A 15,923-nucleotide genomic window follows, 5' to 3' on the forward strand; every position below is an offset into this window, starting at 1 on the left:
CTTTTGGGGATATTTTTTTTCTGATGTGCTTATAACAAGTTAATCTATTTCACTTAATTGTTTCACTAGATCAGGCCAAAAGTTATTTCAGTTGACTTCATTTACTAAAACTCCTGAATTGTATACATATTTTTAATTGGATTTTTAAAAAACAGCAATAATTAGCGTTTGGTTTTGTTTGTTTATATACGTGTATTTCTGTGTGTGTGTATATATATGCATGCTATATTCTGTTGGTTTCTTTTGAAATTCTATCTTTAGCCTTCTACTTTTTGATTATAAGATTATGTAACATTACATTTCTATATTTTAAAAAGTCATTGTTTTGAGATGCATGTTTGCATCCATGCTATAGTTCAAATACCTAATTGAAGTAATTGAATTTTGAACATGTGGTTAGTTCAAGATCCTGCGATATAAAAGCAAACTCTCCTATGGATGTAAAGCATGCATTAGGAGTTCTCTTTCTTTTTTTAGTCTTTATTAATTTGTGAAATTGTGGTAAAGACGAAAAAATAAAATAACTTAAAAGTTAGGAAAACTTTCTTCTGTTTTTCCCTTTTTAAGGATTCACAGAGCAGGCAAGGAGGTTATAGTATGCATCAGCTTCAGGGGAATAAGGAATATGGCAGTGAGAAGAAAGGTTACCTTTTAAAGAAGAGTGATGGGTAAGTTCTCAGAGTGCATAATATATAGTGGAAACTATTACTGTGTCCATGCACTGACTTTTATTATTTTCTCCTATGGGTTCTTGAGACATGTTCTCGTAATGCTTGTGCTAAAACTAGCTGCTCAGAAAGCTCACAGTTCAAATCTGAACACAGATCGGAACTTAACAGAGTAATTATAAAGAGCATGACAAGGAATCATTAAAAAAAAAAAGGTCATATTAGAAAGAAAGCTGTTGCCTTTGTAGGTCTCTAAAAGGTCCTTTGTCCACGAAAAAGCTTTCCAGCCACTCTTCCCCAAACCTGTAGCATTACTTGGGATTAATGTGTGTTTTGAAATCATGTCTAGCTACTGAATTTGCTGTTGTTGATCTTCGTATGTAGGTTAAGGAAAGTATGGCAAAGAAGAAAGTGCACTGTTAAAAACGGAATTCTTACCATATCACATGCAACGGTAAGTTACTTTTATACCTTTTTTTAAAAATAATAAATTAACATTATCCTTTCCTGGCGAATCTCTTGGTGTTAATCTACTGTTACAAAATAGATGTTACTTCTGCTTTTGACCACTGAAGTCCTGTGAATTATCAGAAGTTGAAGACTGATTTATGAAGATTTTGTTATATTTGCTCTGTTAAATTTTTTCCTAATTATCTGCTGCTGACCACTAGTGGGAACAGCGCTGGAGGTTAAGTAGAGCAGTACTCCTCTTCTTACTGTACCTTTGAGATACGTGATGTCATGCATCTAAATAAGTTGAGTGTCTATCGTGTAGCTGTCTGCAGCACAGCAAGATCCTGTAGACTCCTCTCTTACCCACTGGAGAGCTTGTCAGTGTGGTCAAAGGAGTCTGCGTAGATTTGGTCAGATGTCTTCTTACTCCATTCTGGCTGCTGACTGTACTGGAAGACCAATAACTAACACATCCATAGATGTCTGTTACAGATGGTTTATTCCTACATAGGATGTTAAATATTTAGAACATTTTAATACCTACATATTCATTTTGTAAAGAATTTGGTCAGCTAATCAGAGTGAGAAAATGAGAATAAAGGCTGGTTCATAATTAACTTCAAAGCTTCCTGTGGACCATATGGAGAAAATGAAGTCTTCTTCAGCCTTCTAAAATTTTTCTTCAATATTTTTTCCCATCACTATGGCTTATGAAAGTTGATTTAATACTTAAATGTATTTATCAGAAGTTTGATATGAAAATGGCAATAGGAGTGGAACACGCTTTACAATTAGTCCTTCAACTGGTTTTACTCAAGGGCTTTCACGATATCTGTGAAGCACGTAATTTGGAAACTTGGGAATTGTTTGATATCTCATGTTATTGATAGAGTATGATAGATGAGCAAAAGTGTTAATATTTTGAGTGCTTTCGACTAAAAGTATAAAGTTCTTGAAAGTTTAGCTCCTAGTGAGTTGTGGGAATGGGGCATATATCTGAAGTGTCTTCCTAGGAATGCTAAATCATGAGTAAGCAACAACAGTATCATGGTGGAGATAGTCTTAAAACTGTCTTGTGGCCGTCTGACACACACGTGTAAACAGGTGACTCCTGTTTCTCTTGTTGAAGGAGCTGGTCCCATTTCATTACCCTTTTTTCCACTTTTCCGCAAATTCATGGACACGAGCATGAGTGTCTGAAGTTAACCAGCCATCTCGAGCGAGTTAAAGGGAAGTTTCTACCTTTTGTACTGGAGTACTGGGGTTTTTTAATGGCTAGGACAGTATCCTTGCCTCCTTTGAGGAATCACTTACAAATTATTTATACTTAGGTTAGGAATGATTTGATTATCACCATTTTAAAAAAAAAAAAAAAAAGCTTAGGACTTGCCAGTGTAGAATTCTTTGAATTGCACTATTAATTTTATGCAATTGTATGTAGCTGTGTAAAACCCTATATTTGCTCTTGTCTGTTGCGGTGTCAACAGGAATTTTCTTGTTTTCAATGATGAAAAGTTTAGATCACAAAAGTCTATTCAAGACTAAGCTTTGAAAACTGAGACTCCAGTCACCTATTTACTCCTCAAGGAATTGTTGCTCCTTGAATGTCAAAAATACGGTGATGAATTTGTAATGACAAACATTTGACAATGTGGGAAAGGCACTTTGAGATTTTTTTGTTGTTGTTTGCTGATTTTGCATTTCTGTTGTATCTGATTTATAACAGGAACAGCTTCCAAAACTCAGTTCAGAAGTACTTACTGATAACCGATGTGTACTGCTGAATTTATATTTGCCTACTGTAGTAATTTTCATTCACAACCTCTATAATTTCTGATAAATGTGTATAAATCCAAAATACTTCAAAGATATATTTAGTTATCATATCTTAAGTAACCTAGCTACGGTGGAGAGTATTATTAGCTGTATTGATTGCAAGCTCTGAAACTCCAGATCTCCCGTTTCCTATTTCCCTTTTAAAGTTTTAGGATTATGTCTTTGATTTATTTAAAATAGGAGAAAAATAGGAATATGGGCATGCTGTAATAAAACATTGCATTGTATTTTTACCTTTGATTCAGAAATACAATTAAAAAAACCCTTCAGCATTAAAGTGTTCTAAATTAAGGTTTATTCCTTTAATCCATTTCTAATAGTCAAAAAAGAGTTGCCATGCAGATTTTAATTTTGTTTAGATTTAGCAACCTGTCCGGTCTGACAGACCAAGTCAAAGTTGTGCTGGTCTCAGCCATTTTGAGAGTGTACATATATGTATGCTCATGCTTTAAATTAATCTTGTGCATGCTCACTCCGCAGAAAGGAAAAATAATCCTAAATCAAGACATTTTTAAAGTAAAATAAATTTTCTTTTTAGTCCAACAGGCAGCCAGCTAAACTGAATTTATTGACCTGCCAGGTGAAGCCAAATGCTGAAGATAAGAAGTCTTTTGATCTAATATCACGTATGTAGCAACTTTAGCAACATCTTGCATGATGTGGAATTTTCTAAAAATGTCAGTTCAAAATTCAGGTCTGTGTCGGGACACGAGCAGTGCCTCACACGAGCTCGGATCCCTCCAATTTTGGAGATGGGTGGAACGAACAAATGGACAAAGAACTACTTTTTGTCTGTACGTGACGTCAATGCTGTCCATTTATGACAAGCCATCAAATGCAGCTCGTGTGCTGCTCTTGGCTCCGAGAGATGTTGAACAGCTTAGTGGAACGTGTGTAAGTTATGTCGTCCAGGAAATGGGAAAGACCTTCGGCCTCCTCTTGCTTTTACTTTGCTGCCTGTTCTGCTTTTTGAGGGCTCTTTGGGGGTTGAGGAAGGCAAGGAGAACCCAATGTCTCTTGTTCTCCTTATCCTTCTTTTTAAATTAGGTTCTGTTTGTCAGTGCTAAAGCTCCTGTGATGTCTCTTCTTCCCCTCGTACAGCAGCTGTTTGTATCCTGACTGATTTTAGAAACGCTCCTGAAGCTGATCAGTTAACTGGCTGCTTTCAGCCCTTACATGTGTAGTGTTAAACAACTGATAGTTCCATCTTTCTGTATTTACAAGAACAGTCTCTGAAACCTTTGAATGGGAGGTTTACTATCCAGTTCATATTTTATTCTTTGATTAGTAAAAAGAGGCTTCTTAATCCAAACAGAGAGAAAACTATATAATAGGAACAAATTAATTTTTTCCTTTTCTGCTATGTTTTTCAGATTTGACTTCCAAAGAACCCAATTTGATTAATATTATTATTTTTCTTTAAAATTTCTAAACATAAGACTTGAAATATGTACATTTGATGTAGATCAAAATTGTCAGTTTCATCTCTTTTTTTCTTTCTGCAATTGTTTTCTGTAGCCATGAATAATGTATTAATGTTGCTGGTTGGGAGCAATTGCTCTTAAATGCTCTACTTGCCAAGTAGGTTTTAGTAACAACTATGTAGATAATTTAAAATTTATGTGCCAAATGAAAAAAAAGAATTTATTTATTTCAGATAACAGAACGTACCACTTTCAAGCAGAAGATGAACAGGAATACGTAGCGTAAGAATGTTTACGTTTTTTCAAGTTTATTTTGTGAAAGAAGTGTATGAAATCACACATAACGGTGAAAGTACTTGTCTCAGTTAATGCAGAAATAGTGCTTACTATCTGTTTTTTCGGATGTTCTGAATCTATAAATGTAAATAATTTTTTCATGCAACAGGGCTGTATGGAAACCTTGAAGCATTAAAAGCAAAACAAAAGCTTGACCCAACCAACCAAAACCCTGTTTAGATTGTGCCAGCCATATGGTTTCTGTGCAGTTGCTTGGCATGATATAGTAGATCAAGTTATTAGGATTCAAATGAAATATTTTTAAATTTGTCTTAAATCTTCTTTCTCACCCCTTTTTTGCTGCTACTTACTATTCCTCCTGATCCTACCTTTTCCTTTAGATTAAAAGTAATAAATAGATAAAAGATCTCCATGTAACACTTGGAAAATATGTACAAGTAATGAGTATTTTCTACTGCAGGCCTAGAAATAAACGGCAAAGCAGATCTCTCTGAGATTTGTGTACTTCAGAAGCCAGTAACTTGCTTTATTAATTCACATTTCCATCCAAATTATTTCCTTTAAAACTATCTTTCTCCCTGCAACATCAGAGCTACTTCTTGCCCTCAGAACCACATACAACTTTTTTCCTCCTGAATGTTGCTCTCAGTGTCATCAAACCTGTGTCGTGCAGAATGTTTCGGTCTGGTGCTCACCCCTCACAGTTCTAGGAGTACAGTTCCTAGTGAAGGGGGACAAGCCTGAGCCTCCCAGGCTGCCTCGTTTTTTAGGACTTTGTGTTACATGTCCATATTCTGATGGAAGACCATGTTGCTCCACATGTATTTCAAAGGTATGGGCAGTGTTTGTAGAGTATTCCAGTTTTATTTTTTTTTCTGTAGTGGTGGAAAGCAATGGCATTTACAGTTCAGTATTGGAAGGCATGAATGAAATAGGAAGACTGGATAGTTCTGTGTCATGTAGCTATTTCCTTCCAGAGTCTTCCATAGCTCTTGAGAGTACAGAGCTGACTTGCTGGTCATGCTTACTGCACATATTCTGGAACTTAATTATCGCAGGAAATTTCTTAGTCAAGAAGAAAATACTATTATTTCTGATCAGTAATGTACTTGATGAGTCAGAAGGCTTTGTGTCTCTACCATAAATTAATTTTTACTATATTTGTTGGTTTAAATTTATTTTATTTTGGTCTTAACGCATGAGCAAGGTAGGGGGAGAATACATTGGTAGGTTAATTCTTATTGGCAGGTCAATCAATTTAGTTCAGTTGGCTGCCTGTTGGATTGTTTTGGAATCCTGGGCTGGTTTTGTTTTCCATTAAAACTGTTGTTCCTATTTGTTTACCACTAAAGTCTGATTTAAAGTCCAGTGACTGAGAAAATTACTTTTACTGGATTATTTTTATGTTGCTGCAAGTTTGAAAAGTTACATTTAACTAAAGAGACATTAGTTGAATCCAAGTGTTGCAGTGTGTGCAGACAAACTAATAGATGCCAAGTGTGTTTTGCCTGTATTGGTGCTGAAATCCACCCCCAGAAAGATGTTGCAGTGCTACTCTGACAAGCCTTGGTTTTGAGTGCTATTTGGGTGACCCAAATAATGATATGTGCTTTGAGATGTACAGCAAAACTTACTTCAAGAAAATTTCTGCAATAGCTTTAATTATTTGAAGTTAAAATAGAATCATAGAATGGTTTGGGTTTGAAGGGACTTTAAAGATTGTCCAGTTCCAACCCCCCTGCCATGGACAGGGACAATGATGTGACTCCTTGGTTAGAGCTGTCATCCTCTTGTCCTAATTTTCGTTTTATTTATATGTGTGTGCCTCCCTTGACCCTTTCTTCTCCATCTTGGGTTTTGCCCACTCACTGTTTCAGTGCTGCTTCTGTCTTTTATTCTTTGTGCACCAACTGAAAAATAAGTGCATGAACAGATTTTCAAATCACTTTTCTTCCAGGCTCCTATCTAATTAGAGAAAAAAGCAAGATGCATTTCTTTATATTCTAGTTTAACTGACCTTGCCTGCATTTTCTTAGTGATCATTTTAAACTGCTTCCATAAATAACTCCTACTTAAAAATAAAAATAATAATTAAAAAAGCAGATGGTTTAACATGCAAGTCACTGAAGCCTACCTTCTGTTACGGTTTTATTAGTCGTCCTCCTCAAACATTTCCTTTAGTCCAGTACATTTTTTGATTTTTATCCAGCCACCTGTCTGTTAACCTTTAATTACTGAGTGACTGTTCTTTGAAATTCTCAGTGAATTATTAGTTTCTATAGTAGGTAAAGTACAGTGTGTATGAGGGCATCTATTTTTTTTTAACCTATAGAATAAGAGAAGCCTTTTGCATTTTGAAAATTGTGCGTAAGGCCAAATGTACTCTGGACATGAGCTTTTAGTTCTTTTCCACTCTTCTTTTGAAGGTGTAGAATATATCCATTCCTGTAGGAAACACCTGGATTACAAACAAAGCTAGATTCAGAAATTTTGCTGTCAAGAAACTCACAGCTGACTTCAATCTAGGGTTTAGCAACAGCCTTCAGGTATTTTTTGCTTTGGGAAGACTGAGTTGAAAGGGCTCGATACTGGTTGTTACATGCAGTGTGGAGCAGGCTTTTATCGGCTTAGTAATACTGAAGACGTATAATCATAGAACGATGAGGTTGGAAGGGAACTTAAAGATCATCTAGTTTCAACCCCTCTGCCATGGGCAGGGACATCCCCCACTAGACCAGGCTACTCAAAGAGAATAAGAGAAATCTGAGTGACAATCTGGTCCATGAATACTTCCATTTCCTTCATTGGATCAAGAAGTCACCCATGATGCCAGATTTTTGTTTAGCCTCGTTATTTCCTTCAAAAGTGGGAATCTCCAGAACACAAAATGTCTTAAAGGATCATAAGAAACTGGAAAAGAAGCATCGTAGAAGGTTGGACAACCTGTCTTACTGTATTAGATAGAAAACAAAGTAATTCTATGAGACCAGTGATTTTTAAATTATTTCAGAGAACACTGCAAAGTAGTAACAGATGCTTTTTGTTTGTTAGCTTGACACTGATGCTATTGTAAAATAAAGGAAATAGTTGGATTTTTTTAAAAGGAAACAAAAAAAGACTAGTACAGATAAGAAAAAGAGGAAGCACAGCAGTCATAGGGCAGTTTTCCTAAACTATCGATATTGTATTAATATTATTGGTATGAATTGTTTATTTTTGAGTGTATTGCCTGCCAGGAGGGCCTGGTGACTTCTTGTATAAATAACACCAGTCATTAAGAATGTGTCTGTTACTGTGCCTGGGTTAAACGGGCCTCGCTGGGGAGCCTCTTGCTGTTACTGTCTCCCAGATGACCTCAGGGACACGGAGCTGTGGTCAGTGGGCTCCTTCCAGCTCAGGAGACAACCAGAATAAGTGTTGCAGTTTAGGAACTTCTACTATGGAAAACTGTATCACACTAAAGCTGACTCAGTTATGTTGCATTTATTTTAATTGCATCTAATATTTTTTTAATTGGGACTTCATAGTTGAGTTTTATTCAAATTCTGCCTTTTTTAACCAAACTAATAAAATTGTAACCCTCAAAGAAATTCTCAACAAATGTCAGAATAAATGTTATCTGTCTGAATTTAATGATTATTTTGTTCTGTGTGTTTAACCAATCATTGCTGTAATATTAGAAGCAAGACACTGCCACCTCTAACTTTAATAACATCGGATTTCATCAGAAAAATTGCAGAAGAATGCCATCTAGTGTGGGTTCTTATATTTTATCATACACTCAAGACAGAGATTCGTGTAAATAAATTGTTTTCATCTTGGAAGCCATGGAGCAAGTTTGTTTTCAAATATTTCAATGTCTCTCTTATTCATAAGGTTGATTTTTCAATAATTTTTCAAGCTTTTTATCTTTAAAACAAGTTCCCAGATTATTCTTGACCCATATAAATTAAAAGATATTTGTATATGAAATAGATATTATATAGTGCCTATATGCCAATTCAGGCTTTGAGTCTGCATTGCAAGACTATATCCATGAATTTCCCTCTGAAATTCTTTACAGTTTATCTTTGAAATCCATCATTTCTCACTGAAATAATAATGCAATCTGAAGTTCTCTTAGTTTGTTTAGGTGACTATAGCCATTTTGGCAGATTTTACAGGATTGCAGATAATTGGGATGCTGTAAGCAGAGAATGGATTGATGAAACTGCCAACTTAAAGTATTTCTGTGGAAAAAAAATGTGTATATGCAGTAGTTCTAAAAATATCAAAACTCCCTATCCCTGGGAAGATTTTTGGTTTTTAACTTGCTCCTTTTCTCAATTAGAGGACACTGTGTCTGCAGTGTGCTTGTCCTTAATATAACTGCTTTTCCCTCTTTATTTCCACCTGTAGGGGAGCAGCCCCTGAGAGGTGTTTTTGGTTAAAATGTTACGTGTAAACAAAAACTTGCAGGCTGGTTGGGGGGACAGGGGGGAACTAGTGCCTGAAATATGATTGAAGAGTCTTGATTTGTTGCAGTCAGCAGTCACTCTTAAAATTTTAAGTTGGCTAGCAATATCGATACTTTCCGATCGTCGCCTCTGCCTTACTCCATATGTCGCCATGGCCATTTTCATTAATTTAGCCTTTGCAATCTGACTGATGAGAGCACAGAGACCTGGATTTTGACAGGCAACCAGACATGAACTCTTTCAAAAATGCTCTTACTGTCTGCTCTATGAAGAGAGAGATGCACGCTGGAGAATGTAGCGATTGTCATTTTCTCCTTGAATAATGAGATAGGCTTCAGGAAGACCCTGGACACCTACTTTTAAAGCAGTTGTATTTTCAGGAGCTTAACTGCACCCCTTCTCTTCCACAGCTTCTGCTTGTTTGAGGAATGTGAGAACTGCCTTGACTTTAACATTGTTCACCAAAGTGACATTAGAATTAAGACTTTTTGTCCCCTCTCACTCTTACTTACCTTTCGTCAGATCCTTCCATCTCTCAATTCTCCACGACTCAGTCTCTCCTACAATACATTCCTTCCCTATATTCCCACTCATATGTTGTTGGTGGCAAACTTTCTACAGTTTATAGATTAACTTGTATTTGCAAATGCAGATCTTCATTAAGGTCTTTATCTTGTGCTAGATGGATATCGGTACTGACTAACAGCAAAGAAGAAGCATTAAATATGGCGTTCCGTGGGGAGCAGAGCACAGGGGAGAACAGTTTAGAGGATCTGACAAAAGCCATTATTGATGACATACAGAGATTACCCGGCAATGAAGTCTGTTGTGATTGTGGCTCACCAGGTATCTCAATTTGTTAATGTCATCAACTTCTTGTTGGGAGCAAAGTAATTTCTTGGAAGAAGTGTTTGTAGAGCGCAAACTAATTTTCTAAGCGATGTGTTGATCAATCTTCAGCCTGTTTTTAAAAGAACAAATATGACTTTCATGCGTTAGTTCTGTTTAATTCACTAAAATATTTTTGTGTGTTGTCTGTGCTTACTTCCAGCAGTTCAAGCCCCTCTGGAGTTTGAACTGTTCTTGTTGCACTGTCTCTAGATGCTTGTTGCACTTGAATGGAAGTTGCTTGGCATCACTGATCCTGTGCATGCTACTAAGTAGAAGTGAGTAATGTTTAGACAATGATTGTGGAAAAATTACCTGGCTGGGATCTTACTCTGAGGTTTTATCTTGGTATGAGACTACTAGAATTACAGTATCAAAAATACTCAGAGTTGGAAATAAGTAGTCTCGTGCAAAGAGTGGGACCCGGAGTTGGAATCCTGTCAGGCTGTATCTTCAGAAGTACAGAGTTACAGGTCAGTTATATGTCGCTTAGAGCTTAAGAAAAGTCATCTTGTCATAGAGCTAACGGAATCGATGTGGTAGTTGGCAGCTGTTGCAGCTTTCACATCGAAAGAGACACTTCAAGGAGGTGATGTTCATTTGGAACTGAGTTGATAATACATGTCTTGAAGATGCCTATTGATGCAGAACTGATCCAAATGAGAATTACCTAGAAAAAAATAGGAACTTTAATATCGTGTCTGTAAAATTCTGAAATTGGTTTATTTAGTTATTCCATCATGTAAAGCTACAGAAACTTCAGATTACAGTTCTCATTCATCTTTTTAAGTTTTTCACTTTTGCTACCCCAGCTTGCTGCTTTAAAACTCCTGACATAGTGCTCTATCAGTTACTGTTTAAGTTGAAGGAAGAGATTAGTTTGAAGACATGTATGTATACAAAATGTATCTGGAGCCTTTTTCTTAAAATCTGGTTTTGCTTGTTCTGTAGCATTCATAGTATAAGACTTACTCGAATATTACGTGCAGATCTCCTCCCTGACAGCAATTTGGTGTTTATTTGCTGGACTAACCAGTGTTCCTTAAATTTTCTTATATTGCAACATTCCTTAGATTACAACATATTACTATTTTTTATATATTAGAAAATGCTATGGTTAATCTGTTATGAAGAAAGATTATTTAAAGTTGAAGAAGTAAAGGTTAAAACTTCAGAGGTTGTCAACAATAAAGTTTAGGAGATCTATTCCTTTTAAAAACAGGAAACAAAAGCCTTACTTTCTACAGGAAACAAATCCTCTGTGCCTTCAAATACAGTCATTCAGTATGGATTTGTAAGTCTAAATTCAGTGCCTTTGGAACTGTCCCTAAATCTGAAAAAACAATTCTGTTGGTAGCAATCTGTGGTTAAATTTGCATTGCAGTTTGGAGAAAAGTATAGAATATTCTTTGCCTGTTTCACAGAATCACAGAATGTTAGGGACTGGAAGGGACATTAAATGAGGAATCATTTCAGAACACATTGGGATTTTTTACCACCATTGAAAACTTTTTTGAGGCTTTGATTAAATATTTATTTTTTCAATTCTACAGATCCAACATGGCTGTCAACTAATTTGGGCATTTTAACCTGCATTGAGTGTTCTGGAATACACAGAGAAATGGGTGTCCATATTTCTCGAATCCAGTCTTTGGAATTAGACAAATTAGGAACGTCTGAACTCTTGGTAAGTTTCCTTAATTTAGATTATTCCTTTTTACTCAAATGTTGACCTGCATATAGGAGACATTCAGGTTCATAATTTCCAGTTAATTTTATTTGAGATATGGGTTTTGCAGAAAGCCGTCTTCATGTTTTTGTATGTGTCTTCTGTCGTGTATTATTGGTGCTTTTGACCACTTGTCACTTCTTGTGTTAATTTCGTGAGGTTTTACAGAATGAGTACTGAGATCTGTTGTGATCTGTGGTCTGTGTGCCATCAGAATGTTGCCTGTTATTAGCTGATCTTGACCCTAAATCAGGACAGTCTAAAACCTCCTCTGATTGAAAAAAAAAGAAAAAAATTGCCTGTTCAACTCGACAAGTGAGAATGACTGTTTCTAATTTCGACAGAAAAATGTTGATTGAAACTTTTAATTTGATGGAAGAAACTCTGTAACATAAAAGTTATGAAAGGAATTTGATATGAGACTACTTAAAAAAAAGGAAGAAAAAAACACCCCAAACAACACAAAAATCCAGAAACCCCAACCAGTTAGAGCAGGTTTATCTCCCCAGTTGTGTTTGGCCTGTGGGAAGATGCTTGTTTATAGAAAATTTCTATGGGAAAACTGAGAGAAGACAGAAGGCAGTTCTGGATTTGTATATGGGTTTAACGTCAGTACTAGTAGTCCTTTTGAAATGTTGAGTTGTTTGCAAAGTTACTATTTGTTTAAGTCAAATTTTGCTAAGCATGAGGCTTTCCAGTAGGTCTAGATACTTTCCAAAAGTAACCTCCTGGTCAGTGTACTAGGAGTTTCAGTGCTCATGCTGCTAGGTGCTCATTCTGTTTTTATATTGGAGACGGATTGTCTTCAAATATAAATAATTAGCTGTGACTGTGAAGCCTGTTGTACAAGTTCTGCGATGATTGGATTCACGCTTGAAAATATTTTTAATTGCTTTATATTTAAATGTAGTCATCATGCTTTAATTTTGCAATCCTGTGTTCCATCTTTTATTAATGACATGGAAAACGCACATTAATAAATCCAGGTTTTAGGTTGCTGTTAGGCCCCAAGAAACCCCAACCTCATTTTTCTTTATTTTTTTCTTATTGCAGCTGGCCAAGAATGTAGGAAATACTAGTTTTAATGATATTATGGAAGGGAATTTACCTAGTCCTTCACCTAAACCCAGTCCATCAAGTGATATGTAAGTTTTAAATCTCTAAATTCTTTAAGTTTACTGTGGAATATATGTTATGTAAAATGTCTTAAACATTAACCAAGCTAGAGGAGGACTAGGACGGCAGAAGAATGTGGTTTTTTCACTCCAGCTGTGGAGTTTCTTGCCATGCAGTTGCATTTTAGCTACCTCAGCTTCTCAGTATAGGAACCTTCAAGTTTGGGTATCAAGATTCATTATTTCGAATCTTGCATGTTTTTGAGTTTTGCGGTGTACCTTCAGGTGGTGAACACAGATGGACTAAATGACGCAGTTTCACGTACTGTCTTGAGACAGTGACAAGCTTTTTCTTCCTTTTCCAGGTACAGGAGTTACACAGAGAGCATAACAGATGTGACTTTGTCACAAAAGACCTTTTAACTTGTTATGCTGTTTTCTAGCTGACTTAGTATTTTTTTCTTTAATCCCATTTTTAGCATGTTTTTCATACTCATTCTGTTTTTAACATGTGGATATACTTCCACAAGAAATCAGTTTTCAGGATTTGTTTTCTTCTCTGATCTTAGTCCCCAGAGTCAGAGTAATTTCTGTATGTAACAAGAAAGCAGGATAAAATCGAGTACGTACCTTATTTTGGGCTTGTTTGCAAGAAGGACATGCGTTATAATAATAACACAGTCTTTATCAGATAGTTTTCCTCCTTCCTTCTCAGCTCCTGAGTTAGGCAAGGTGATTTTAAATTTAAATCGTTGACCCATTTTTCTCCAAATTTCTAAATCAAACTCTATTTTCACACCCCACAGGACTGCACGTAAAGAATATATCACTGCTAAATATGTAGATCATAAGTTCTCTAGGAAGACTTGTGCATCTGCAGCAGCTAAACTGAATGAATTACTTGAGGCTGTCAAATCCAGGGATTTACTTGCACTAATTCAAGTCTATGCAGAGGGGGTAGAGCTAATGGAGCCACTGTTAGAGCCTGGACAGGTAAGATTATCAGGTAAACAAAGTAGAGTATCTTAAATAACGTGTATTTGTAAAATGACCAGAACCTGGGGCTGTTACCATAGGTGCTAAACCAAGAGAAATGACACATGAAAATGGTGGGTTTTTTTCTTCCTTTCCTTGTCATTTTTGTGGTGAGGGAAAAGAAGACTGTATCTGTTGTCATCAGTTGGTCTTAAAGGAGCGTGAAATGCAACGGGAATATCATACGCTGCTCTAGGTGCAACTGTAAGTGTGTGGGAAAGAGCTGTTCTGCGGTATGTTTCTTGTAGCAAATGACCCAAAGAGGGAGGGCTTGACTTGATAACCCAGGGTCACCTGGTAGTACTGACAGTATCATGTTTGCTTTTGTAGTAGTTGTTGAAGGAACACATTATTGACTGTATATGAGTCTGTTTAGTCTGTATGCATTCACATTTTCTGATGAAACATATACAGAAGTACAATTTCTTTCAACCGCAAAGAGATATTTGTTTATTATTTTTTAATTTATTTTTTACATAAAGTTCTGAATACTTGAGTTTTCCTTCTGAAGGCAGTAATGGGTGTTTTGGAAAAAACAATCCAGGCGGGCCTCAAGTATCCCTGTAGGAATGTTGCACAAGAGCAACGTAACCTGGTTTTATTCATAATTTTTGGAGTCATAGAATGCGTTGGGCTGGAAGGATCTTTAAAGGTCATCTAGTCCAATAAAGGTCATCTAGTCCAACCCTCCTGCAGTGAGCAGGGACATCTTTAGATCAGGTTGCTCGGAGCCCCCTCAAGCCTGACCATGAATGTCGCCAGGGATGGAACCTCCACCACCTCTCTGGGCAGCCTGTTCCAGTATTTCCCCACCCTCATAGTAAAGAACTTCTTCCTAGTAATTGATGATGTGTAGCCACTCTGTCGGCAAAGTTCTCTCCTGTTACTTTTGAACCCAACTTGGAGAGATCTCGGAGAATGTTTTCAACAAGTTCTGTGGAAGCAGATAACTTGGCAAAGGACAGAGTGCCAGTCTGTATTGAGTGGAGGGAGTAAGTTCAATATAGTCTCAGCACTTGAGATATCACAGAGTCCTTATCATGGAAACACATTACAAATTCTCTGACTAGGTGGTGAACTTTCTATATTTGTCATCTATAGCAGTTACCACAGAATTAGCTCCTTAATGTTTCTCAGCTATTACAGTCAGTGATACCTTGATAGGTATGAACACTAAGTGAAATACAGTCTGCAGTTAGGACATCTAGGGCAATGTTCTCCACTTTAAAGAAATTTTTTTAATTGTGACTTTATTTCTAAATATACACACTGTAATATGTATTTTTAAATGCCCTTTATCATCTAGAAGAGTTAATGAAATCTGATTGTAGATTAATTTGTCATTAATTTTTTGTAAATGGAATTAAACAGCATTTATATTTGTATTTGTATACATTATATGTATACAAAATAAAGCATGATTCAGTTTAAGTTCAACAAGGAGAAATCTTGTGTCTGGGAAAGAACAACCTCATGCACTAATGTATGCTGGGAACCACTCAGCTGGAAAGCAGCTTTGCAGAACAGCACCTGGGGGTCCTGGTGGACACCAAGTTGAATATGAGCCAGCGATGTGCTCTTGTGGCAAAGCAGGTCAGTGGTGTCCCAGGCCACGCTGGGCACGGTACTGCCGGCAGGTGGAGGGAAGTGATCCTTGCCCTCTCGTCAGCTGTGGTCACAGGCCACACCTGCAGTTCTCTGCCTGGTTCTGGGCTCCCCAGTAGAAGAGAGACCTGAACATACTGGGGAGAGTGGAACAAAAGGCCACAAAGATGTTTCTTTAAGAGTCTGGAGCACCTGATATATGAGGAAAGGCTGAGACATTTGTGACTGTTCGACCTGGAGAAGAGAAGGCACAGGGGCATTTTATCAATATGTATAAATACCTGAAGGTAGGGAGCAGTAAGGCGGAGCCAGGGTCGGTTCAGTGGTGCCCAGTGACAGGACCACAGGCCAAGGGCACAGACTGAAACACAGGAGATCCCCTCTGAACATCAGGAAACATTTTCTTTTTTATTATT

The 15,923-nt window shown here is 36.8% G+C and overlaps 1 protein-coding gene across 1 annotated transcript; it reads left to right on the forward strand.

Moving 5' to 3' along the window:
* Positions 1-567: 567 nt before the first annotated feature.
* On the forward strand, positions 568-13,860 carry LOC104278591 (arf-GAP with SH3 domain, ANK repeat and PH domain-containing protein 1-like; the record flags this gene model as incomplete). Its single annotated transcript, XM_009875612.1, has 8 exons — positions 568-668; positions 1,053-1,122; positions 3,496-3,583; positions 4,615-4,663; positions 9,818-9,981; positions 11,577-11,710; positions 12,806-12,897; positions 13,674-13,860. Coding segments are annotated over 8 exons (885 nt in total), but the record flags the coding sequence as incomplete, so codon positions are not given.
* Between the last annotated feature and the right edge of the window lie 2,063 nt (positions 13,861-15,923).

The sequence above is a fragment of the Apaloderma vittatum genome, unplaced genomic scaffold (assembly GCF_000703405.1).
Source record: "Apaloderma vittatum isolate BGI_N311 unplaced genomic scaffold, ASM70340v1 scaffold20988, whole genome shotgun sequence".
In the NCBI taxonomy this organism is placed as follows: domain Eukaryota; kingdom Metazoa; phylum Chordata; class Aves; order Trogoniformes; family Trogonidae; genus Apaloderma; species Apaloderma vittatum.